Genomic DNA, 26,075 nt, shown 5'->3' with positions numbered 1-26,075 from the left:
GATCTCCTGGAGAAGGAAATGGCAACCCACTCGAGTATTCTTGCCTGGAAAATCCCATGGACAGAGGAACCTGGTAGGTTATAGTCAGTCCGTGGGGTTGCAAAGAGTCGGACATGACTGAGCGACTTCACTTCACTTTGTAATTAATTCTTTGTTTTTCTCTTGCCTTTGGAGTCCTCTCTAACTTTAATTTTGCTATTTTAATTATGTCTTGGTGTAGGTTTATCTTGTTTGGGATCTCTTATGCTTCCTATACCTGGATATCTGTTTCCTTCTTCAGGTTTGGGTAGTTTCAGCCATAATTTCTTCAAATACATTTTTTATCACCTTTCTTGTTTCTCCTCCTTCTGGAATCCTTGTTACACATAGATTGGCATGTTTTATTTTATCATATAGGTTTTTTTATATTGCTTTCATTTTTTATTTGGCTTTTTGTTTGCTGTTATGATTGGATAATTTCCATTTTTTTCTGTCTTCCAGATCACTTATTTGTTTCTTTTGTATTATAAATTCTGCTATTCATTGTCTTTAGTTCAGTTTTCATCTTGGCAAGTGAGTTCTTTAATTTTAATGGGCTCATCTTTACCATTTCTAGTTCATTTTTACAGTAACCTGCACTTTTTGTTGACAGCTTTTCTTAATTCCTTCATTATTTTCGTTATCTCCTTTTCGAACATGGTGTCAATTAGACTTAGGTTTGTTTTGTTTGTTGTTTCAGGGGAATCCTCTTAATCTGTTAGCTGGGAGTCATCCATCTGCTTCTTCATTTTTCTTATGTTTTTCCTCCATGTGCTTAAGAGAAACAATTATCTACTACAGTCTGGAGAGGGTGCTCTGTTGGCTGAGGTTATGTGTATGGAGAAAGAGGCTGGTATGTTGGGACCTACCTCTCCATTCATAGGCCCTTCAACAGTGATGCCTCACCTTTAGGAAATCAATCCTGAATATTCACTGAAAGGACTGATGCTGGAGCTGAAGCCCTAGTACTTTGACCATCTGATGTGAAGACCCGACTCATTAGAAAAGACTCTGATGCTGGGAAAGATTGAAGGCAGGAAACGGGGATGACAGAGCATGAGATGGTTGGATGGGGTCACAGACTCAATGGAAATGTGTTTGTGCAAGCTCCAGGACATGGTGAAAGATAGCGAAGCCTGGCGTGCTGCAGTCCATGGGATTGCAAAGAGTCAGACACAACTGAGTGACTGAAAAGCAACATAGTTACATGAAGATCCTTTTTGCCCTTTCAGAAGTCTGAGGTCTTCTGCTAGCTTGACTGGGTGTTCAGTAAGAACTGTTCCATGCATAGATGCATTACTGATGTATTTGAGGGAGGAGGTGGGCTTCACATCCTACTCTGCCATCTTGCCATCTTGATCACTCTCTATTGAATTATGGAAACCTAAATGTGAAAAAAAAAAAAAACTGAAGTCAACTTTATTCCACCATTCTAAGGGAAAAAAAAAAACACATACTATATTGTGTGTTGACTCATCATTATTTTAGCTTGAAGTCTGACACCTTATAGTTTTCCTGTAAAGAGAGCTTAGTGGTGATAAAATTCTTCAGCTTTTGCTTATCTACAAAACTTTTTATCTCTTCCATAAGTCTAATTGGCTGTTTTGCCAGATACAAGTGGTTATTTTCTTGTTTGTTTTTTTCTTTTTCAGTATGCTTAAAAATACAGAGACACTTTCTTCTGACCTGCAGTGTTTCTTCTTAAAAATCTGCTGATAATCTTAAAATATTGCTCTAGTGCAAAACAAGATTTTTTTCTTCTTGCTTTTAAGATTGTCTTCTTGTCTTTGGGATTCTTTACTATATAAATACATGTATTTCATTAAATATGACAAGTGTTGTAATATTTTTTTTTTAAATACTCTTTCTGTCCTTTTTTCCTTTACCAAGCTGGCTTACATAGCTCCCACCTGCAGACCAGTTTTCATCAACCAAAGCTAACAATCCCTTTCATCAATCTGTAGAACGGATACCATGCCAATCCCAGTGGCCCCCCTTTCTCATTCAGTCCTTGCATACCCAGAATCCAGTCCTGATGATGGAGACTATACATCAGGCCCATAAACGCAAAGTTCAGCACCAAGAATGTCCTTGTTGATCTCAGGCTCCAAGGCTACTCCTGTGGCGTCAGGCACTAGCCAGAAATTAAGGATCAAAGAAACAGCTATATTATGTTCTGAGCCAGGCACAAACCTACAAAAGTCAGGGCTCCAGAAGAAAGTCCACTTACAGAAACAACCAGATAACTATCCAAAATCTCTGGACAGGATGACTGGTGAGGGTATTTCATTACCAAGGCTGGTCTGCAAAAACTGTATAGGGGCCTGTTTCCTCAAATGTGCATATAACAATGCAAGGTCATAAGGATAAAATAATAAAGAAAATATGAGAGAACAGCATCGAAACATGTATATTATCTAGGGTGAAACAGATCACCAGCCCAGGTTGGATGAATGAGACAAGTGCTCAGGCCTGGTGCACTGGGAAGACCCGGAGGGATCGGGTGGAGAGGGAGGTGGGAGGGGGGATTGGGATGGGAAATACGTGTAGATCCATGGCTGATTCATATCAATGTATGACATAAACCACTACAATATTGTAAAGTAATTAGCCTCCAACTAATAAAAATAAATGAAAAAAAAAAAGAAAAGAAAATATGAACCCTGAAAGGAAGGTAATACTGTCCTAATAACCAACTGAATAAAATTGGTATTTTTAAATTGTCTGACAAAGAATTCAGAATATTCCTCTAAAAGAAATTTATTTGAACTACAAAAGCAACTCCAGATAGACAAATTAAGTAAAACTGGATAATACATGAACAAAATAAAAACTCAACAGAGAAATAAAAACAATAAAACCCTAAATATCAGAGCTGAAGAATACAATGACTGAACTGAAGAATTTAATAAAAAGTTCAAATAGCAGACTTAACCAAATAGAAGAAGAATTAGAGATTTAGAAGACAGATCATTTGAAGAAATACAGTCAAAGTAGTAAAAACAATTAAAAAAATGAAAAATAGCCTATGTAGACCATGGAATATCATTTTAAAAAACACAGATTTTTAGCAATAGCTCACCACACAAGAAAGAAAGTACAGTTTTGACTAGGCTATCTTTTAGGAACAAATTACTGAATGTTGTGTACTAGTAAAGAAGAATAGAAGATCTCTTTTGAACTAATATTTATAAATGAAATTATTTATTTTAATTAAGTTTTGCATATTCAAATAAGAGAAATGTTCTGTACATTTCCCAGCTATAACTTTTCCCAAGGCCCTCTGCAAGTATCAATTTCTGAGTCTAAATAAGAGAAGATTCATGGTGGGGGTTAAACTGTGTAAAACAGTATCAATACATCAAGATGAAGATTTAATTTTTATAGCTAGCTATGTAATAATCCCAGAAAAGAGGAATAATGTCACCACAGTGAAAAGGAGCAGGCAGGCTGAAGTTTTCTCTCTGCCCTTTGCAGATGGGATTTGTAGGTTGATAAAAGAAAAATTATTTTGCCAACAAAGGTCCGTCTAGTCAAGGCTATGGTTTTTCCAGTGGTCATGTATGGATGTGAGAGTTGGACTATAAAGAAAGCTGAGCACCAAAGAATTGATGCTTTTGAACTGTGGTGTTGGAGAAGACTCTTGAGAGTCCCTTGGACTGCAAGGAGATCCAACCAGTCCATCCTAGGGGAGATCAGTCCTGGGTGTTCATTGGAAGGACTGATGTTGAAGCTGAAACTCCAATACTTTGGCCACCTAATGTAAAGAGCTGACTCATTTGAAAAGACCCTGATGCTGGGAAAGATTGAGGGCAGGCGGAGAAGGGGACGACAGAGGATGAGATGGTTGGATGGCATCATGGACACAATGGACATGGGTTTGGGTGAACTCCAGGAGTTGGTGATGGACAGAGAGGCCTGGCGTGCTGCAGTTCATAGGGTCACAAAGAGTCGGACATGACTGAGTGACTGAACTGAACTGAACTTTGTTCTCAGTCCCCAGTTACTTCACATTTTATCAAAAATATTCATGTAATGGAAATATGACTTCAGATTCAGCAATTTAGGAGGAAATATTATAGACATTTATTTAAAAACTGTATGAAGAAAAAAGTTGGGGGCATCTGCCAGGTTGAAGCTGGATCTAGTACATCTAATTTTTTCTGCCATTGAGTTTTTGATATTGTTACTGCATACAGCCACTTTAATAGATTCACTTATTTCTTTAAATTTGATAATAGATAATTTAGAATTTTGTTTTGCAGCAAATATATCATTTCAAGAATGAATCTTTTATTTTTTTTTCAATTTAATTACCTTTAATCCCCTTTCCCTGCCTAATTTCACTGCTTACAACCTCCAACAAACTGTTACATATTGAGCACAAATATTGTCCTCAACCTCACACTTCCAATTTTAAAAGAAAATTATTCAACATTTTCTTATTTTGTTGTTGTTTTCTATATTTGTATCATAGATTTTAAGTTATACCATAAACATTTCAGGTCTATGGAAAAACACTCTAAACATTGGATATATAGTAAATGTATGTGCATAATATGAGTGTGCCTCAATATATAATTAGTATATATCATAAATGTTAATATAACCCTATAATTCAAAAATAATATTAAATAGAAGAATAAGCACAAATAAATAAAACATTTTTATACATTTTATTTATAAATAAATGTACTTTGCAAAAATATATACTAAATTATCTAACATCAGAGGTCTGTAATTTAAAATAACAATGGAATTTTATTTCTAGTGTTGAAAGTCAGAAATATTAATAGATTATTAAAGTTTTCAGCAGTTAGAGATATGGGTTAATGGAAAACACTTGCTTTATGGTAAGAGTAGATATTTTCAAATATTTTTTGGAAACTGAGTGGAATCTATTGAAAACTGAAATGTTCATATACTTGACACATTACCCTTCAAAAACTTTTCTAAGTTATCATGTATCAGTCAGTTCAGACACTCAGTCATGTCCAACTCTTTGGATATGACAACTATTTGACCATGGACTGGTCAAATACAAAAATCCAGACCACATTAGCAATTCTGTCTCATGTAACCAATGGGGAGCTGAGAAGAACTATGAATTCTGAAGTTCACAACCAAGAAACATCTGCTAAGAGTAAGGCCTACACATAGGACAATAAAATAGTTGCCTTCTCTCACAGCTTAAGTGCTATTTCCTGCCATTCATTTTACCCAGTATATCATGTAAATATATGAAAAGAAAAAAAAAAAATTCAAGGCCTACCAAAAGGCAAACATGTAAAGCCACAGAGCTAGCATCAAAATTAAATATCATTACATGCTGGAATGTTCAGAAGGGGAAATTTAAAACAACTATAATTGGTATGGCAAGGGCTCTAATGGAAAAAGCAATGAACAAAATGTAAAATTTCATTCTAAGCAGATAGATGGAAATTCTAAGAAATTATGTTTTTAAAAAATGATAGAAATTAAAAACACCACAATAGAAATAGAGAATGACTTCAGTGGATTTACTAGTAAACTGGACAAAGCCAAGAAAAGAATGTCTGAACTTTTTCTTAAATTTACTGAGGCTTGATTTGTGACCCAAGATGTGATCTATCCTGGAGAACCTTCCATGTACACTTGAGAAGAATGTGTATTCTACTGCTTTCAGATTGAATGTTCTATAGATATCAATTAAGCCTATCTGGTCTAAGGCATCATTTAAAGTTTGTGTCTCATTATTAATTTTCTGTCTGGATCATCTGTGCACTAGTGTAAGTGGAGTGTTAAAGTCTCCACTTTATTATGTCGCTGTTAGGTTCCCCTTTCATGGCTATTGGCATTTTCCTTATATATTGAGGTGCTTCTAATGTTGGCTGCATAAATCTTTACAGTTCTTCTTGGATTGATCCCTTGATCATTATGTAGAGTTCTTCTTTGTCTCATAACAGTCTTTTTTAAAAGTCTATTTTGTCTGACCTGAGTTTTGTTACTCCAACTTTCTTCTGGTTTCCATTTGCATGGAATATCTATTTTCATCTCTCACTTTCAGTTTGTACATGTCCCTAGGTCTAATGTAAATCTCTTGTAGACAGCATAAAGCTGTGCATGCTCATTCACCCCCAGCTCTTTGCGACCCTATGGACTACAGTTCGCAAGACTCTCCTCCCCATGGAATTTTTCAAGAAATAATACTGGAGTGCATTGACCCTTCTCCATGGGAATTTCCCCACCCAGGGATCGAACTCGTGTCTCCTGTGCCTTCTGCACTAGCAGGCAGATTCTTTGCACTGAGCCACCTGGGAAGTTATTCTATTCTCTCTGCTCCTCCAAAATCCTTCTATTCTGGTTTACCAGCAGAACCACTAGCTTAGGGGGATAAAAATATATTTCCATGTTCACTAGTCAATAAACAAATATAGCCATTGGTGCAAGAAGATTTAACACTTGTATTTCTGAGCTTGTTAAAACTTAAAAATATATATGGGTCTTACCTTTGTATTCATTCAGCCAGTCTATGTCTTTTTGTTAGAGCATTTAATCCATTTACATTTAAGGTAATGATCAATATTCATGTTTCTATTGCCATTTTCTTAATTGTTTTGGATTTGTTTTTGTAGGTCCGTTTTCTTCCCATCCTCTTTCATACTCTTCTATTGTGTTTCTTGCCTGGAGAAATCCCTTTAGCAGTTGTTGTAAAGCCAGTTTAATGGTTCTGAATTCTCTAGCATTTGCTCATTTCTAAAGCTTTTGGTTTCTGTGTTGAATCTGAATGACAGTGGCTGGATAGAGTGATATTGGTTCTAGGTTTTTCTCTTTCATCACTTTAAATATATCCTGACATTCCTTTCTGGCCTAGAAAACTTCTGTGGAATAGTCAGTTGATAACTTTATGGCAATTGTCTTGTATGTTATTTGTTGCTTTTCCCTTGCTTCTTTTACTATTTCTCTTTGTATTTGAATTTTGTTAGTTTGATTACATACATCTTATCATGTTTCTCCTTGGGTTTATTCTATACGGGACTCTCTGCACTTCCTGGACTTGAATGACTATTTCCTTTCCCATGCTAGGGAAGTTTTTGATCAAATATTTTCTCAGATCCTTCTTCTTTCTCTTCTACTAGGACCCCTATAATTCAAATGTTTGTGTATTTAATGTGGTCTTTGAGGTCTCTGAGACCATCCTCATTTCTTTTCATTATTTTTTATTTATTCTGATCTATGGTGGTTTTTTCCACCACTCTGTCTTCCAGCTCACTTATCCATTCTTCTGCCTCAGTTATCTTACTATTGATTCCTTCTGGTGCATTTTTCATTTCAGTTATTGTGTTGTTTATCACTGTTTGTTTGTTCTTTAGTTCTTCTAGGTCCTTGTTAAACATTCCTTGTATCGTCTCAATCCGTGCCTCTATTCTATTCTATTTCCAAGATGTTGGGTCACCTTTACTAAACCTCTTGTCATTGTATAGTGCCCATCTTTGCCTTTTGTTAGAGATTTTCATTTAAAGTAATTTTGTCTAATGTGAGTAATTGATACTGCCAGATTTTTTTTTTTTTTTTGTCATTTCCATTTGCATGAAATGTCTTTTTTCATCCTCCCTACTTTCACTTTCTGAGTGTGTCTTGAGCCCTAAAGTGAGTTTCTTGTAGGCTTATTGAAGGGTCTTGCTATTCAATACATTGAGTCATCCAATGTCTTTTGATCATAGCATTTAATTCATTGACATTTAGAATAATTATTGATAGGTATGTTCTTATTGCCATTTTATTAATTGCTTTCCAGTTGCTTTTGTTGTTCTTTATTTTTTCTTTTGTTTGTTTTATTGTTGTTTGATTTTTTACTTTAGCTTTATGTTTGGGTTTTTTTCCCTTATTTGTCTTTCTGTATCTATTACAGGTTTGTGATTTGTATGTGTGTCATATATATTGATCCATAATTATTTCTACTTATTTTAAAATGATAGTCTTTATATTCAAGCATATTTTAAAAGAATAACAATTTTTACTTCCCTCTCACAACTTTTATGTTTTTTGATGCTATATTTTAAGTCTTTATGCTTATCCCTTAACTGTTTATTGCAGATATCTTGCTTTTATAATTATTTTTCTTTAATCTACACCCTGGCTTATTTCAGTAATCTTGGATCCTAACTGTTAATATATACCTGCTTGCCTATTTTGATTTTTTCTCTCCTATATATTCTTACTCTTCTTCCTTCTTTTAACATATAATTTTAGAGTATGTTTAGTATTGATGAATTATTTTAGTGTTTCCTTGTCTGAAATGTTCTTTATCTTTCCTGTTATTCTAAACAATAATACTGCTTGGTAGAATATCTTAGATTGTAAGGTTGGCTTGTTTTGTTTTGTTTTTACCCCTTTTAGCATTTTCACTATATCATGTCATACAAAGTTTCTGCAGAGAAAGCAGCTGATCCTTTATAGGAGTTTCCTTGTATATGACTCTTTGTTTCTCTTTTGCTGCCTTTAAAATGCTCCCTTTTATTTTTTTCATTTTAATTATTATATATCTTGGTGTGGATCTGTTTGGTTTTATCTTGTTTGGGATTCTCTATGCTTCCTGGCTTGGTATATCTGTTTCCTTCTTCATGTTTGGAGAGTTTTCAGCCATAATTTCACCGAATACATTTCAGCCCTTTTCTCTCTCAGGAAAATGTGTAAGCTAGCCCTTTCTGAGTCTATGACTACCTATTTTAGACAAGAAACATTTCGATTATCAAAAAGTACAAGACATGACTATTCTTCATCTTTGGCCACTTTATCCTCACATGTGCACATGCTTTTAGGTTCCTACCCAATATCAGACTAAGGGACATTGACCTTTCTGTCACTCTATAATGATTAGGTCATGATATCATCATCACAGTCACTTTGAGGTCAAGATTTTTATTGTTTTATTTGACTTTTATATCATATTTCTCCAAACTAGGTAAATAAAACAAATTTATTGTTGGCTATTCAATGTTTCAGGGACTACTGAGGGTTCTCATTAATTTTCACAACTCCTGAATGACCACATTAAGATTCTCATTTTGATTCCAAAATTGTCCACTTTACACTTTCTATTCTTAATACCCATTTACATATTTTTACCCCACTGGGATGAATTCCTTTACTGTCTCCCTTTATAATTTTCAATTTTCCTGAAAATCTCTAATTTCTTAGCTATCTGTTATTTCAGCCTAATATTTTCCTTTGGTACCAGCTCCAAGACTAACAGCTCTAGCTCAGATCAGCCAAAATGCAAGCTTTATCCAGCAAGAAGTTTCTCTCAAACATTCCCCTCTACTTTTATTTTAGCAATTCTAGAGAAAAATAGCCAATCAATTTTATATTTAGATTGTTTCTTACTAGCTTTTAGTTTATTATGCTGCCAGTGAGCTAGTCCTTGGGACTTGTATTCACCCTTTCTAAAATCTATTGGTAATGTTTACCTCTAGTAAGACCACAGTTTCCTTCAGTATAATTGCTGCAAAGAGAAGAAACTAAAAATAAAATTTCATGCTTTATTTTCTTTCTCCCTCAGAAATATACAAAAGGTTTATATTGGCTGTGGCTCTCCTGTGAGTTCAGTTGAATATTTTAAGACACGCAACCTCATTGCAAAAATTTAGGATCATTACTCTGGATAATATTAAGAATTTGAGTACTATGCTGAATAAATATTCAACTTTTGGTGGACTGAATACTTGACATTAGTATAAGTGATAGTCATTTCAATTTTTAAGCTGTCTCTAGTCAACTGGTTGTCTTTGAAAGACATCCAGAAGGACAGCAGTAAAATTGGAGAGCAGCCTCATGAATGCAATAGCAAGTTCAGTTCAGTTCAGTTACTTAGTTGTGTCCGACTTTCAGACCCTGTGGACTGCAGCACACCAGGCTTCCCTGTCCATCACCAACTCCTGGAGCTGGCTCAAATTCATGTCTATCTAGTTGGTGATGCCATCCAACCATCTCATCCTCTGACATCCCCTTCTCCTCCTGCCTTCAATCTTTCCCAGCATCAAGGTCTTCTCCAGTGAGTCAGTTTTCCTCATCAGATGATAGCAAGAGAGCCTGATAGAAAGAAGGCTGATTTTTTTTTCATGGGATAAATAGCCCTGGTGTTCCAAGGTAGCAAGACTCCTATAGTCAAGGACAGATAACTGGAATAATTGTTGTTCAGGGGAAGGATGGGAAGAATTTATTATTATCTTGCCTTATGCTTCAAGAGAAAGAATTGACCTTTATATAATAGCCTTTGAAATTCTTATCATGCCTTATTCTTCTAGAGGACTTCTCAGGTGGTGCTAGTGGTAAAGATCTGCCTGTCAATGCAGGAGACATAAGAGACACAGATTCGATCCCTGGGTCAATCAGATCCTCTGGAGGAGGGCATGGCGGCCCACTCCAGTATTCTTGCCTGGAGAATCCCCACAGACAGAGGAGCCTGGCAGGCTACAGTCCATAGGGCTGCAAAGAGTCAGATGGTACTGAAGCGACTTAGCTTGCACGCATGTATTCCTCTAGAAGGCAGAAAGAAATACCTGATAAATAACAACATCTATTAAAATGTTTGATTTGTTCATACGATATATGGGGAAAGCTGTTAGCAGTAAAGATTTCTTCTATTTCACCTCTCTTCACACTAATTCTGGGTCTGTTTTTCTGCTCTCTAGATTCAAACTTTCCTAGGGCTCAGTGGCAAAGAATCCACCTTCCAATGTAGGAGACACGGGTTCAATCTCTAGGTTGGGAAGATCCCCTGGAGAAGGAAATGGAAACCCACTCCGGTATTCTTGCCTGAGAAATCCCAAGGACAGAAAAGCCTGGCAAGCTATAGTCCATATGGTTGCAAAGAGTCAGATACGATGAAGGGACTAAACAAAAACAACAAAATCCAAACATAACTTCACTGTTTCCTTTTTCCAAAATCTATGATAATGTGTGGATTAGTTCAGAGAAAGTCATAACCCAATTAGTCCCATGGAACTACCATATACTCCACCTTTCATTTTATTAGTAATAAGGCTGAACTTTGCTCTCCATGGATCTGATTTTTAAATTCTAAATTTGTTGTGAGTAAATGAAAGAGTGTTTACCTATAATGTCCTAAAATCCAGACACCACTTTGTGTACAATTCCCCTAAGCATTTTCTTACTTATCCCACTGCTTGTGAATATCCTTCCTGACTTTTGACAGACAATGAACCACATGAGCTCTAAGATGGATTGTCTATTTATAAATGAATTATGTTATTTATATTATACAAATATTTTTAAAATATTTTACCTAGTAGGTAATTTTAAAATTTTATTTAACTTTTAAATAAACATATTTTCTCTTTGTATGTGAAAATAATAATCTGTTCTTCACTGTTATTTTTCCCTAGAAAGTTATTCTATACTGTAATATGTGGGGAATGTCATTCAAAATTTTCTTCTTATCATACTTTTAGCCTAACTTATCATATTCTATTTTTCAATATCTCTGATTTTAAGGGGAATCTGGAACAAAGTAAAATTCATTGTTGTCTAAATAATTAAACTACTTATCTTATATTGTTTATTGCATAATCATTTCTTTTCCCCAGTAAAATGTAATTATATATTTTTCATACAAGAAAATTTTGCATGAGAGAATAATTCCCTTCTGCTGTAAAGGGTTGTTTTTCCTAGTTTCATGTTTCTGATTAAATATAAATTCATATCTTTATCAGTCTCACATGCATCAATCATGTAAATAGGGAAAATGTATAATTTTCTCTAGAATATTCAAATACATTTTATTAATCTTCAACAAATATTTTTAATTTTATTTATAAAAGTCCATATTTTCAGCTGATATAAACATTTAATTCTTTATTCAGAAGTACCCCATTTCCTTTTGTTATAATTGCGATTGTAACAACCAACTGTAGGAAAACATATAAAGTACAAATTATAATCAATTAATTCAGAAAATTAGAGAGTCAATCTGAAAGTTTATTATCCCTTGACTATCAGAAAAATCATGCTGAACAATTGAAGAAGCAATGTCAAAACATACTTGGTGTCCGAGATCTGTGTTGAAATTTATGTCAGTCACAAAATTTTGAAATTCAAGCCTGCTTCATTGAGCAATTATCACTCATTCACTCACTCCTAGGGTTTAAGATGTACAATCTCTTAAAGATGCAAGGAATAAAAAATAAACATAAAAACAGCTAGGATTATTGAAGTAAAATGAATTACTTGCATATACAGCATCCAAATATTTCCACAGTATTTCCACTTACACATAGCACATACAGTAAGCCTTAGTTTCTCACCACGAAGCCATTAAGAGCAATGTCATCATCTCCAGACACAGAAAGCCTACATACTCTCTAAGTGATTAAAGACATAAAAGAATAAGAAAATAAATCTACAAATAAATCATTTATATGAACACAAACATTTAAAATGCTGATAAATAGAACTTCAATAAATAAATCTTATATTCATAGACATTAAACATAAAGTTGTTGGTTGATGAAGAATAACCTAGTTATCTAGAAAAAGGTCAGATAATGTTATATAACATACAATGTAAAACAGAAAATGAGATGAGTTTTTAAGCATTTATGAAACATGAAAGTTAGAAGGTAAAATGCAAACACATGTAGCAGTGGTCTTTGATGGAGAAAAGAGCCAAATACAGTTTTCCACTATATAAATGAAATAACTTTGTCTCTGGCCCCTGGGATGCTCACCACTGTCTCTCTGGCTATTCAGAGACACTCACTGATCAGTAGTATCTATTGCCTTTGCACACTTCAATAAAACCCTACTTCTCAGACCATTCCTTAAAGGTTCATTGGAGTCAGTGGCCACTCTTCATTCACTATCAGTGCTCAATTACCAATATCCTCCTCTCCCCTTAAACACAACACTGAATTCAATGCTTCCACTTTGTCGTTCCAAATTGAGGTACACTCTAATATCCACCTTTGATTGTGGTTGCACCTGAATAATGGATCGTCTGTCTCTGCTTACTGAACAGGATACCCTAGTCTCATCTTAATTTTGAGATTACAGGAAGCTAAAACACATATGCTGACGGATTTGACCGAGTATCTCATGGAATGTCACATGTTTTCCTAAATTAACAATAAAAATACATATGATTAGAGTTTGAAATGAGGAAAAGTTATATTTAAAGCAGGATATCTGAGTGAGAGTTCAATAACTAATAATAAATTATGGTATTTTCCATTTTAGTTTTTTATATACATATGCAGTATATAGACAATTTATAGCTTTCTAATTTATATTTCCAGGTAAATTTTGAAGTTTCTATGTGAATAAATGTACACACATGTAGCACACACATGAATATATATTCACAGACACACACACACACACATTTGATCATTTCAATGAAACTTTTTACAGCTATTTATGAGAGCTTTATGACCTAAATAATTGCTAATGTTTTGAAAATATTATACGTAAGGACAGTTCCTTACTGGATAGATTTATGGAACATTGTAACACCAGTATGTTTAAGCTGATGGAGCATCAGTCTAGTCCAAATCAGCTCATAAATATTGGGTACTTCTGGGTAGACTATTTTTCTGAGATTCTGAGATACATCAGAAAACTATTACTGACAATATCATAACTCTTTTATCTTAGGTGGTCAATCTAGCTGAAAATAATGTATTCTTTAAAAATGTAAGTAAATATTTATGCACAGTTACCTCAGATTCACATGCACATTATTATAGGTCACAATAAAATAAAATAAATTAACATAACTTCTGTATGATCAAATAAGGAAAAAAACAATTATTAATTATTATTTATATTTATTGAATTTCAACTCATATCTATGTTGATGCTTCAGATTGTGTTGTCTAATATAGCAGGTACCACCCACATATGGTTACTAACCCCTTGAAATGTGATTGGTTCAAATCGACATGTGCTATAAATGCAAATACATGCTGAATTTGAGAGGTTTGATATCAACAAAATAAAACATTTAATGTATATTTTGCATGAATAATATACCAGAATTATATTTTTGTATATTTGTTTAAATAAATTAATTTTACAAATACATTTTCCATTATGTTCTATCAGACAGCACTGGTACAAGTTAGTCTTCCTATCCTTGAAAAGGCCATTATTTATTTTTCATGCATCTGCTTTTCAATATTGAAAAGATAACATTTATTTTCTTCAGTAAAACATTTATTTCTTTAATTAAAAATTAAAACCTATTTTTATTCCAAAGAAAATACTCATAAAATATGCAATATGTGAAGGATAGGCTATCCACTATAGTATTCTTGCATGGATCATCCCCATGAACAGAGGATCCTGGTGGGCTGCATTTCATGGAGTCACAAAGAGCCCGGCCCTACTGAGCAATTAAACACAGCACAGCTGTGTGACATGTTAAAATAGACAGCTATGTGACATAAAGAAAAGAGATTTACTGAAATGCACAGAAATGAATGGACATTGGGTTTTGTGGGGAGAAACATACTCAAGGTGCAATACAAGCCCTTTATGAGATCTTAGTTCAGTTTATGAAGCACACATATTGAGGTTTCAGTTCAGTTCAGTTCAGTCACTCAGTCGTGTCCGACTCTCTGCGACCCCATGAACCACAGCACGCTAGGCCTCCCTGTCCATCACCAACTCCCAGAGTCCACCCAAACCCATGTCCATCGAGTCGATGATGCCATCCAACCATTTCATTCTCTGCTGTCCCCTTCTACTCCTGCCCTCAATCTTTACCAGCATCAGGTGGCCAAAGTATTGGAGTTTCAGCTTCAACATCAGTCCTTCCAATGAACACCCAGGACTGATCTCCCCTAGGATGGACTGGTTGGATCTCCTTGCAGTCCAAGGGACTCTCAAGAGTCTTCTCCAACACCACAGTTCAAAAGCATCAATTCTTTGGTGCTCAGCTTTCTTCATAGTCCAACTCTCACATCCATACATTGAGGTTTATCTTATTCTAAAGTTGAGACAGAAAGAAAAGACTTTAAAATATCGAGAGATTGTGATAATGGGAAGCAAATAATAAGATAGAGGTGATAAAGGACATAAGTAAGGAAGTGATAAGAGTAGAGGGAGAGAAAAGAGAACCAAAAAATACAGATAATTTAAGTTATCCGTGGAGATAACAAGTAATATTTAGAAAATAAAAAATGTATGACAGAACAAAGAAAAGTAGGATGATAAAATAAAAACCATCTTTCTCAAGTGTGAAAAGTTTATGATATGTGGTAATCAATTAAACATTTTTTTGCTAACATTCCATTTTAGTCAAGAATATGTAATGAGAGATGTATTATTTGCTCTCACCATCCATAAGATTCTTTACAACAGATTCTTGCTTATAGCTACTTAATAATTTTATATCTCTAATGCATCTGTTTTAAACAGAAGCTTAAATGGGTGAAATTCTTTTTTATTCTAAACTTCTCAAAGAAGAAAAATCACTATGATAAGAAAAATTTAGATTATATTTACTCATAACATCTAGAGTAAAGTAGTAAAATACAGTGCTAGGAAATAAGATACAATGTCTAAATTTTGCAGAAAAAATATAATCATGTAAAGAAGTAGTGTGTGATTACATTAACAAAACAAATGCAACCATCAGAATAACACAAACAGAATCTTTTGATATGAAATAAGTAATGGAATGGATTTCCCAGGTGTTTTAGTGGGTAAAGAATCTGCTTACAATGCAGGAGACCCAGGAGACTCGGGTTCGATCCCTGAGTTGAGAAGATTCCCTGGAGGAGGGCATGACAATCCTCTCCAGTATTATGGAGAAGCCCATGGACAGAAGAGCCTGATGGGCTAGTCCATAGAGCTGTAAAAAGTCAGACATAACTAAGGCGACTGAAGATGCATGCACACAAGTAATGGAATACATTCAATATGTTTTGTGTTTCCCAGACCACCCTAAACTTCACAAAAATAAAATAAAAATCATAGAATGTGAATTTGAATGCAGAATGTGTAAATGTGATATAGTTATGGCAAGAGAATAGAGAATACAATAATGTTTATATACTTAACTCTCAAAAACTGATTCTATTTTCTTTATTTATTGTGTATGCCATATGATTTAAGGTCAGCAGGATCCTCATGTCTTTGGCAACATTTTACCACCTAGTATTTTGCCTAGGGCTGCCTTCATGTCCTTGTTCCTCAGACTATAGATGAAAGGGTTCAGGCTGGGAGGTAATATAGAGTATAATGCAGACATGAAGAGATTCAGTGATGATGCAGACTTAGAATTAGTCCCTAAATAATTGGCGATACCAGAAAAGAGAAACAATATCACTACAGTGAGATGGGGTACACAAGTAGAGAAAGTTTTGAACCTGCCTTGTGCAGATGGAATCCTTAGGACAGCTGAGAAAATGTAAATATAAGAGGCAATCAGGAAAAGAAAGCATACAGAAGCAAAAGTACAGCTAGTGACAATAAATGCATATTCTAGAATTTGCTCTCCTGAACAAGCAAGTGTGAGCACTGAAGGAATGTCACAGAAGAACTGATGCACTATATAGGGCCCACAGAAACGCACAGAGAATGTACCTGCAACATGAATGGATCCATAGACACACCCACTAGCCCACGATGCTGTCACCATCTGCAGACAGGTGCCTCTATTCATGATTGTCTCATAGTACAGAGGATGGCAGATGGCAACATAGCGGTCATAAGACATCACTATAAGGAGGGCATACTCTGTGCCAGCCAAAAAAATGAAAAGAAAAATTTGTGAGGCACATCCCAGGAAAGATATGGAATGGTTTTTGGTCAGAGAGTTTATGATGGATTTGGGCACAGTGACAGAGATGTAGCAGATATCAATCAAGGACAAATTCTTTAGGAAGAAATACATGGGCAACTGGAGACGCCGGTCAGTGGTGGCGAGGATAATAATGAGGAGGTTCCCCATCAGTGCTGTCAGGTAACTCAGGAAGAAGAATGGAACATAGAGTCCTTGTAGTACCTGATCATCAGTGAATCCCATGAGCAAAAATTCTGTTATAGTGGTAATGTTGGTTAATTTCTCAGTCATGCTGATTCTTATCTGTAAAAATAAAGATTATACTAGTAACTCATTCATTCAGCTATGGTAACATTCACTTTTATTAAAACTCTTGATATGACATGGCCCTAGGCATAGTTCATGAGAGTAACACTGGGAAAGTGCAGTGATATCCTTTATTATATTAACAGAGAGTAGATGGAAATATAATTGACATTAAGCAGAGTTTAGAAAAGGGCAAAAATAAAATGAAATGCTATCTTCTGGTTCTTTAAAGAACAGAAAAAGTTTTATTATATTTCATGCTTTAGATACATGGCAGACAGGTCTAAAATCTTTGAGATAAATCTGTGTACCAAGCAGCTAACATACTTTACTGGTATAGCCAAAATGGAAAACAGCATTTCACTTTCTTGCTCCAGAAGTTATTTGGCAAATACTGCTCCAGACCACAAGAAAACAATATAAAGTAAACAAAATAAAATACAGAAAATAAAATGAATTAAAAAGACGACCATGTGTAAGGTTGTCAAATGAGATCAAAGATGATGCAGAATAGATTTCAGGAAAAACATGTGAGAATCATACATTAGTATTACACTGTGATACTAACTTTTCTCATTGATATCAGATAGAAATATTCATAATAGAAGTATGCATACATGCGTGCTAAGTCACTTCATTGTGTCCAACTCTGTGTGACCCTGTGGATTATAGCCCGCCAGGCTCATTTGTCCATGGGATTCTTCAGGCAAGAATACTGGAGTGGGTTGCCATGCCCTCCTCCAGGGGATCTACCCAACCCAGGGATCAAACTCATGTCTCATGTCTCTGGCATAGGCAGGCAGATTCTTTAATACTAGTGCCACCTGGAAGCCCAATAAAATTATAAGACATCAATATTGACATTTTCAGAACTATTTACTACAGATCTAGTCCTGATATGGTAGTCCATCAGCTTAATTCTGACAAATTACTACAGTAACAGTGACCTTGTCTGTGTCCATAAAATGAGTCTCTCATTGACACTAGCTTTCTTTCAAACAAAATGTGTGTGGTATGGTCTGGGCATGTAGAAAGAACTAGAATCATCAGAATATCCTCTAATCATCTCAGTTCTTGAAACAAATTGTTTGGATAATTTTCTTACCAACTGGTGTAAATTTCTTCCACGATGCAGATGACAACAATGAAATATCTTTCTGGGGGGCAGAAAAAGAAAATCACTTGAGTAAATATACCCTTCAAATTTATCAAAATTAACAGAGTTTTCTTTCCATTCATTAAACCTGGCATTCAGATAAAAAGTGAGAAGAAAACATCCTAATAACCACCTTAGCATGGGGCACATCTATTCCATCTTGTATTAGTTCCTTCTAAGAACATGTAAACAAAGTATTAGTCATTGGTGTCTGTCACCTAAATACACTTTTGTTCAAGAATAACTGCCTGTTGCATGACCAAAGGTGTTTAAATACCTCTACTATTCCTATATGATTGGTGGGTTTTAAGCTTTACCTTCAGCCTCTGGCATTGGTTCAAGGTTAATGATCTTATATTTCACATGAGATTATATTTATATAATTGGAGCAGAAATTAACTAGAAGAAATGGTCAAGGGTTCTGATGAGAGAGAGCATATTTCTTGAGGGACAGGAGGGCAACTTTAAATCCCTGGACTTAGGATCATTTAGAAGTGTGATTTACCTTTTGCTACAGACTTTCTGTTATGAGCATATCACAACAACTCTATGAATTCATTCAAACTGTGCCTTTTTATTTATTGATGAGTGATAATACTGAGATTTTAATGGAAAATAGAACATCTGAATTGAAGCATTAAAATTTAAATTCAGGAATGCATATTAAGACATGGATGCTGTTTCATTTCCCTTTAGTTCTGCTATGTTTTGTATTTTTAATGCTAGTATATATTCAAATTTTAATTACTTAAAATACCAAGCAATGTAGAAAAACTAAATTAAAATAAAACTTGCCTCACTCCCACTTTTATACCCAGGGACCACAGGAGGTGCAAGTGTGGGAGTGTGTTCCCCAGTACATATTCTGTGACTGTGGTAGTGGTTTAGTCACTAAGTCATGTCCAACTCTTTCTGAACCCACTGTAGCCCACCACGCTCCTCTGCCCATGAGATTTCCCAGGCAAGAATACAGGACTGGCTTGCTATTGTCTTCTCCAGGGGATCTTCCTGACCCAGGGATGCAATACTCATGTTCTGCACTGCAGGTGATATCTTGAATTGCAAGAGAATTCTTTTCCACTGAGCTACCAGGGAAGTCACATCCTGTGACTGTACATAGATATTGTTTTCTTTGTTTATACTTTTAATTGCATGTTCCTCTCTACATTGATGGTGCAACCACCCACATTCACAAAGCATGGTTCACAGAATCACTTTTTACGTGCAACAGTGTTTCACATGCTTTCCTGCTTTTATCTAATAGTGTATTCTTAAAGATTATAAAGAATCAATATTTGGTTTTAAGTCTGTTTTCACTATCATGTATAACGTAATTTTATATAATTTGTGCACCTGTTTTCAAATCCTAAAAGATGATGCTGTTAAAGTGTTGCACTCAGTATGCCAGCTAATTTGGAAAACTCAGCAGTGGCCACAGGACTGGAAAAGTCAGTTTTCATTCCAATCCTAAAGAAAGGCAATACCAAAGAATGTTCCGATGACTGCACAGTTGCACTCATCTTACACACTAGCAAAGTGATGCTTAAAATTCTCCAAGCCAGGCTTAAATAGTACATGAGCCATGAACTTCCAGATGTTCAAACTGGATTTAGAAAGGGCAGAATAACCAGAGATCAAAATGCTAACATCCACTGGACCATAGAAAAAGCAAGAGAATTCCAGAAAAATATATACTTTTGCTTCATTGACTACACTAAGGCTTTTGATTGTGTGGATCACACCAAACTGGAAAATTCTTCAAGAGATGGGAATATCAGACCACTGGACCCGCCTCCTGAGAAATCTGTACACAGGTCAAGAAGCAATAGTTAGTACCAGACATAGAACAATGGACTGGTTTCAAATTGGGAAAGGAGTATATTAAGGCTCTATATTATCATCTTGCTTACTTAACTTCTATGCGGAGTATATCATGTGAAATGACATGGATGAAGCACAAGCTGGAATCATGGTTGCCAGGAGTTATGCAGATGACACAACCCTTATGGCAGAAAGTGAAGAAGAACTAAAAGAGCCTCTTGATGAAAGTGAAAGAGGAGAGTGAAAAAGCTGGCTTAAAACTCCAGTCAAAAAACGAAGATCATGGCATCTGGTCCATCACTTCATGACAAATATATGGGGTAACAATGGAAACAGTGAGACACTTTATTTTCTTGGGCTCCAAAATCACTGCAGATGGTGATACAGCCACGAAATTAAAAGACACTTGATCCTTGGAAGAAAAGCTATGACAAACCTAGACAGCATGTTAAAAAGCAGAGACATCACTTTACCAACAAGGGTCCATATAGTCAAAGTTATGGTTTTTCCAGTAGTCATGTATGGATGTGAGAGTTGGACTGTAAAGAAAGCTGAGCACTGAATAATTGATGCTTTTGAACTGTGGTGTTGGAGAAGACTCTTGAGAGTCTCTTGGACTGCAAGAAAATCAAACCAGTCAATCCTAAAGGAAATCAGTCCTGAATATTCATTGGAGGGACTGATGCTGAAGCTGAAACTCCAATACTTTCACCACCTGATGTGAAGAACTGACTCATTGGAAAAGGCCCTGATGCTTGGAAAGAAGGCAGGAGGAGAAGGGGATGATGGAGGATGAGATGGTTGGATGACATCACCGACTCGATGGAAATGAGTTTGAGCAAGTTCCAGGAGTTGGTGATGAACAGGGATGCCTGGTGTGCTGCAGTCCATGCGGTCACAAATAGTTGGACACAACTGAGCAACTGAACTGAACTGATATCCTGTTTTATGAGTTTTATAAAAGAAATTCTTAATAGTATATAAAGGTATACAAGTAAATAAAATAGTTGGTCACCATATTAATAAAAAATTATTTTAAAATGATATCTCATGAAGAAAACTAGCAGTCAAGAAGGTGCACAGAATATCCTAGAGTAATAATGAAATATGAAACACAATGTTATTTTCTAAGCACTTAACAAATATAGTGGAATTTCCACTATAGATATATAATAATATCTAGAAATTAACACAAATATTTGTGTAACTATCCATAAAATCTAAGGCAGGTTTAAATATATATACATATATGTGTGTGTGTGTGTGTATATATATATGATTGTTTCATTTTAAGTGAGTCTTTAAAGTATATAAAATTTGATATTGAGTATAATGTCTAAAAGTAGGATGCAAATAGAAATAGTTCAAATTTCATAGCTTTTGACAATCTCTACAAGTCTTTGCTAAATTCACTAGAGCTAATAAGATAAAATTGAGGGTAAGTTCACTAAGGAAAATAATTTAACATAGAAGCTAAAGCTTATTAATTCTTTCTCCAACCATATAGTGAATTTAAAGAAAAATCAGCACAGAAGAATTGTTTCACACATGATATCACAAAGATTTTGAATCAAAATGAGGACAAAAATTAAACATTTCATAACTGAATTTCTGTTTCTAATGTTTCACACTACCACCAGGTTTCCACAGAAGCTTTTTTAGAGCTGTTTTAATTTCCTTGTTTCTCAGGCTATGCTTGATAGGGTTCAGAGTGGGAGGCAGCACTGAATACAACATTGAGAGTAGCAAGTTCAGGAGAGAGGGAGATTCAGGCATTGGCTTCAAATAGGCGATGGCTCCTGTCAGGATAAAAGTGGCCACAACTATAAGATGGGGCAGGCAAGTGGAAAAGGCTTTTCACCTGCCTTGTACAGATGGGATACTTAGTACTATATTGAAAATATACACATACGAGAAAGCAATAGCAAGTATATATTAAAAAAAAAAACCATTAAAATATTCAAACTGCCAGACTTACATTAATAGTAGTATGATCCTTAGAACAAGAAATCTTTAATAATGAGGGGATTTTGAGAGGGTAACAGGCAGGAAGGCCAGGGGTCTCCAAACGGAGGAAATAGGCTGCAATGTCAGACATTTTTTATCCCTCTCTTAAGCGGTAGGAGGAAACAAACTATGTGTTAGATTTTTGTCCTTTCTCTATACAAATTAAGAAAGAGGTTTATTTTAAAATTCTATGTTGCCATGATGATACCTGGTTCCACCTGAACTTAACTTTTCTCAAACCTTTAGCTAACCAATTCTGTTTTGTTTTTGTTTTTGTTTTATGGAAATGTTTTTCTTAAGCTATGTTAATGGACTATGTATTTACCTTAGACTCTGTCTTCAATATCCTGATATTCAATGTCCTGAATATTCATTGGAAGGACTGATGCTGGAACTGAAACTCCAATATTTTGGCTACCTAGTGCAGAGAACTGGCTCATTGGAAAAGACCCTGATGCCGGGAAAGATTGAAGGCAGGAGGAGAAGGGGACGACAGAGGATGAGATGGTTGGATGGCATCACTGACTCGATGGGCATGAATTTGAGCAAGCTCCGGGAGTTGGTAATGGACAGAGAAGCCTGGCGTGCTGCAGTCCATGGGGTTGCAAAGAGTCGGACACAACTGAGCAACCGAACTGAACTGTCTTCAAGTCGGTTCTGCCTAAGACCCAGAACCACCTTGACAAACCAGTATGGTTTACTCATGCAGATGTTCTCTTAAGCTATGTTAATGAGACTATGTCTTTGCTTGGAAACCTGCCTTTCTTCCAGATTCATGTCAATCGCTTTATGACCCAGGACAACTCACCTTGTGCCAATGTTATCTCAAAATGCATCTTGTGGGTAAGGGGCCTGGTGCCAGTGTTCGTTTTGAGATATTTCTTTTCTCCAATTAGCAGACTGCTAGTAGCTATATAACATCCAGCTGAAGACTAGCGGGGTGGGGGGGGGGGCACTTTTTCTGCCCCCTTCTGATGTCTATTTCAGAAACTTTCTCTGTCTCTTGTATACTTTAATAAAACTTTGTTGCACAAAAGCTCTGAGCAATCAAGTCTCATCACTGGCCTTGGATTGAATTCCTCTCCTCCAGAGGCCAAGAATCCCGGCGTCTTTCATGGATTAGCAACAACCTTTCAACATCACAGAAAAACTGAGGTACTCTTTTGGAACCACAGAAAGATAAAGAGAATGTTCCAACTGAGTATAAGCCTCCAAAGATTCCTCCAAGCAACCAAGAAGCAGCTGCACACAGACTTCCCCATTCATGAAAATGTCATAGTGCAGTGGGTGGCAGATGGCCACATATCGATCATAGGACGTGGCTGTGAGGATAAATACCTCAGACCCTGTAAAGTGAATTACCAAAAAGACCTGCAACACACATCCTGGGAAAGAAATAGTGCTGTTGTTGGTAAAAGACTTGACAATGGATTTGGGGACTATGATGGAAATAAGACAGAGATCAAAGAAGGATAATTTTTTTCAGGAAGAAGTACATGGGGGTGTGAAGACACTGGTCCAAGGTGATTAGGACAATAATGAGAATATTTCCTGTGAGAGCTGCCAAGTAAATCAGCACAAACAGAAAAGCCTGGAGAACCCAGATCTCTCTGATGTCAGAGAATTCTACCAGAAAAAATTCCATCATCACTGTGTAGGTGTCCATTTTCTTGTCTCTACCACACTTGCTATGGAATAAATTAATTTAGTAACGTTAACAGATTTCTTTGAAGCTTTTTTTTTTTTGCAAAATGCACATTTAACTTTTTGAAAGCTCTTTAAGACATAATTTTCTGAAGTTTACCTCTTTTATCAGTTTCTAATGAGTAAAGACTGGCTATACAGTGAGAGCTTTCTTCAATTGAGAAAAAGTGGTGATATTATCTCTCTTCTTCAACAGCACATGTAAATTAATGAAGCTTTACTGCATATAAGAATTGCATACCTATAATGAGATTGATTTACACTTCAGTTCAGTTCAGTTCAGTCGCTCAGTCATGTCTGACTCTTTGCAACCCCATGAATCACAGCACGCCAGGCCTCCCTGTCCATCACAAACTCCCAGAGTTTACTCAAACTCATGTCCATCAAGTCGGTGATGCCATCCAGCCATCTCATCCTCTGTCATCCCCTTCTCCTCCTGCCCCCAATCCCTCCCAGCATCAGGGTCTTTTCCAATGAGTCAACTCTTCGCATGAGGTGGACAAAGTATTGGAGTTTCAGCTTCGGTCCTTCCAATGAACACCCAGGACTGATCTCCTTTAGGATGGACTGGTTGGATGTCCTTACAGTCCAAGGGACTCTCAAGAGTCTTCTCCAACACCACAGTTCAAAAGCATCAGTTTTTCGGCACTCAGCTTTCTTCACAGTCCAACTCTCACATCCATACATGACCACTGGAAAAACCATAGCCTCGACCAGACAGACCTTTGTTGGCAAAGTAATATCTCTGCTTTTTAACATGCTATCTAGATTGGTCATAACTTTCCTTCCAAGGAGTAAGCATCTTTTATTTCATGGGTGCAGTCACCCCTCAAAGTGATTTTGGAGCTCAAAAAAATAAAGTCTGACACTGTTTCCACTGTCTCCCCATCTATTTCCCATGAGGTGATGGGACCGGATGCCGTGATCTGAGTTTTCTGAATGTTAAGCTTTAAGCCAACTTTTTCACTCTCCTCTTTCACTTTCATCAAGAGGCTTTTCAGTTCCTCTTCACTTTCTGTCATAAGGGTGGTATCATCTGCATATCTGAGGTTATTGATATTTCTTCCGGCAATCTTGATTCCAGCTTATGCTTCTTCCAGCCCAGCATTTCTCATGATGTACTCTGCATATAAGTTAAATAAGCAGGGTGACAATATACAGCCTTGATGTACTCCTTTTCCTATTTGGAACCAGTCTGTTGTTCCATGTCCAGTTCTAACTGTTGCTTCCTGACCTGCATACAGGTTTCTCAAGAGGCAGGTCAGGTGGTCTGGTATTCCCATCTACTATGAAGTACTAAATGGCAATTCAAATTTCTGTATTGCCAATTTATTTAAATATTTTAGTCAGTATATTATAGAACTTTTGTGTGTGTAAACAGATGTTTTAACCTCAAATGTATGTTTGTAAGCAAGACACATTTGAAAATGAAGCAATAATAGTTGGAAATTCAGTATTAGTGCAAAGTTCAGTTTAGTAAAAGTAATGACATATATAATAATCAGTTTAATCATCTCCATAACTTCCCTGGTGGTTTAGATGTTAAAGAATCTGCCTGCAATGCAGGAGACCTGGGTTTGATCCCTGAGTGAGGAAAATCCCCTCAAGGGAGCGACTACCCACTCCAGTATTTTTGCCTAGAGAACTCCATGAACAGACGAGCCTGGCAGGCTAGGCTTTTGGACCCTATGCGACAAGTCCACAGGGTTGCTAAGAGTTGGGCAGGACTGAGAGACTAGCACTTTCACTTTTCACTTTAATGAAGAGAAAAATAGGTAGATGAGAAAATAAAGGATATGTCATAAGACATACTTAGAAATGCAACTGTAATAGAAAATAAAAATTAGAAAAGAAAGTAACAAAAGGTAAAAAGACCTGATTCACTTCACAATCAGTCACTCACACAAACCCACCTTACCCACAATCACCCTATTTACTTAATCTCATATCTGTTTGAAGTTAGGCAATTTTTCTTAAGACAATAAATCTTCACTGTAAAAGAAAGGAGTAAAACTGTCTAGGTAAAATTATGTTGACAAGTTTGTATTTCAAGAAGGATAAAAATTTCCTTCTTGGAGAAGACAGAAGACAGAATGTATTCTGTTAATGTAAAAGAGAAATTTCAAAACAACCGGTAAGCTTTGTCACTTGCCATTATTTTTAGCTAACAAAATTCTGAAAGAATCTGGACTAGACTGGGCTTATTGAGTACAAACAGACAAATGAGCAAAGCTCATCAACTTCTCAATTTGCTTTAGAGATAAAACTATACAG

General features: G+C 35.9%; 1 protein-coding gene and 1 pseudogene across 1 annotated transcript; both read right to left on the bottom strand.

Moving 5' to 3' along the window:
- Positions 1–16,150: 16,150 nt before the first annotated feature.
- LOC122700759 (olfactory receptor 14A16-like) lies at positions 16,151–17,098 on the bottom strand. The gene has a single exon (XM_043913816.1). It carries the CDS (start codon positions 17,096–17,098, stop codon positions 16,151–16,153), a length of 948 nt encoding a protein of 315 aa, XP_043769751.1.
- A 4,609-nt stretch (positions 17,099–21,707) lies between these two features.
- LOC122700758 lies at positions 21,708–23,763 on the bottom strand (annotated as a pseudogene).
- Positions 23,764–26,075: the final 2,312 nt, after the last annotated feature.

Source organism: Cervus elaphus, chromosome 9, assembly GCF_910594005.1.
Source record: "Cervus elaphus chromosome 9, mCerEla1.1, whole genome shotgun sequence".
NCBI classification, from domain to species: Eukaryota; Metazoa; Chordata; class Mammalia; order Artiodactyla; family Cervidae; genus Cervus; species Cervus elaphus.
This window is presented reverse-complemented; position numbering and strand designations above follow the sequence as displayed.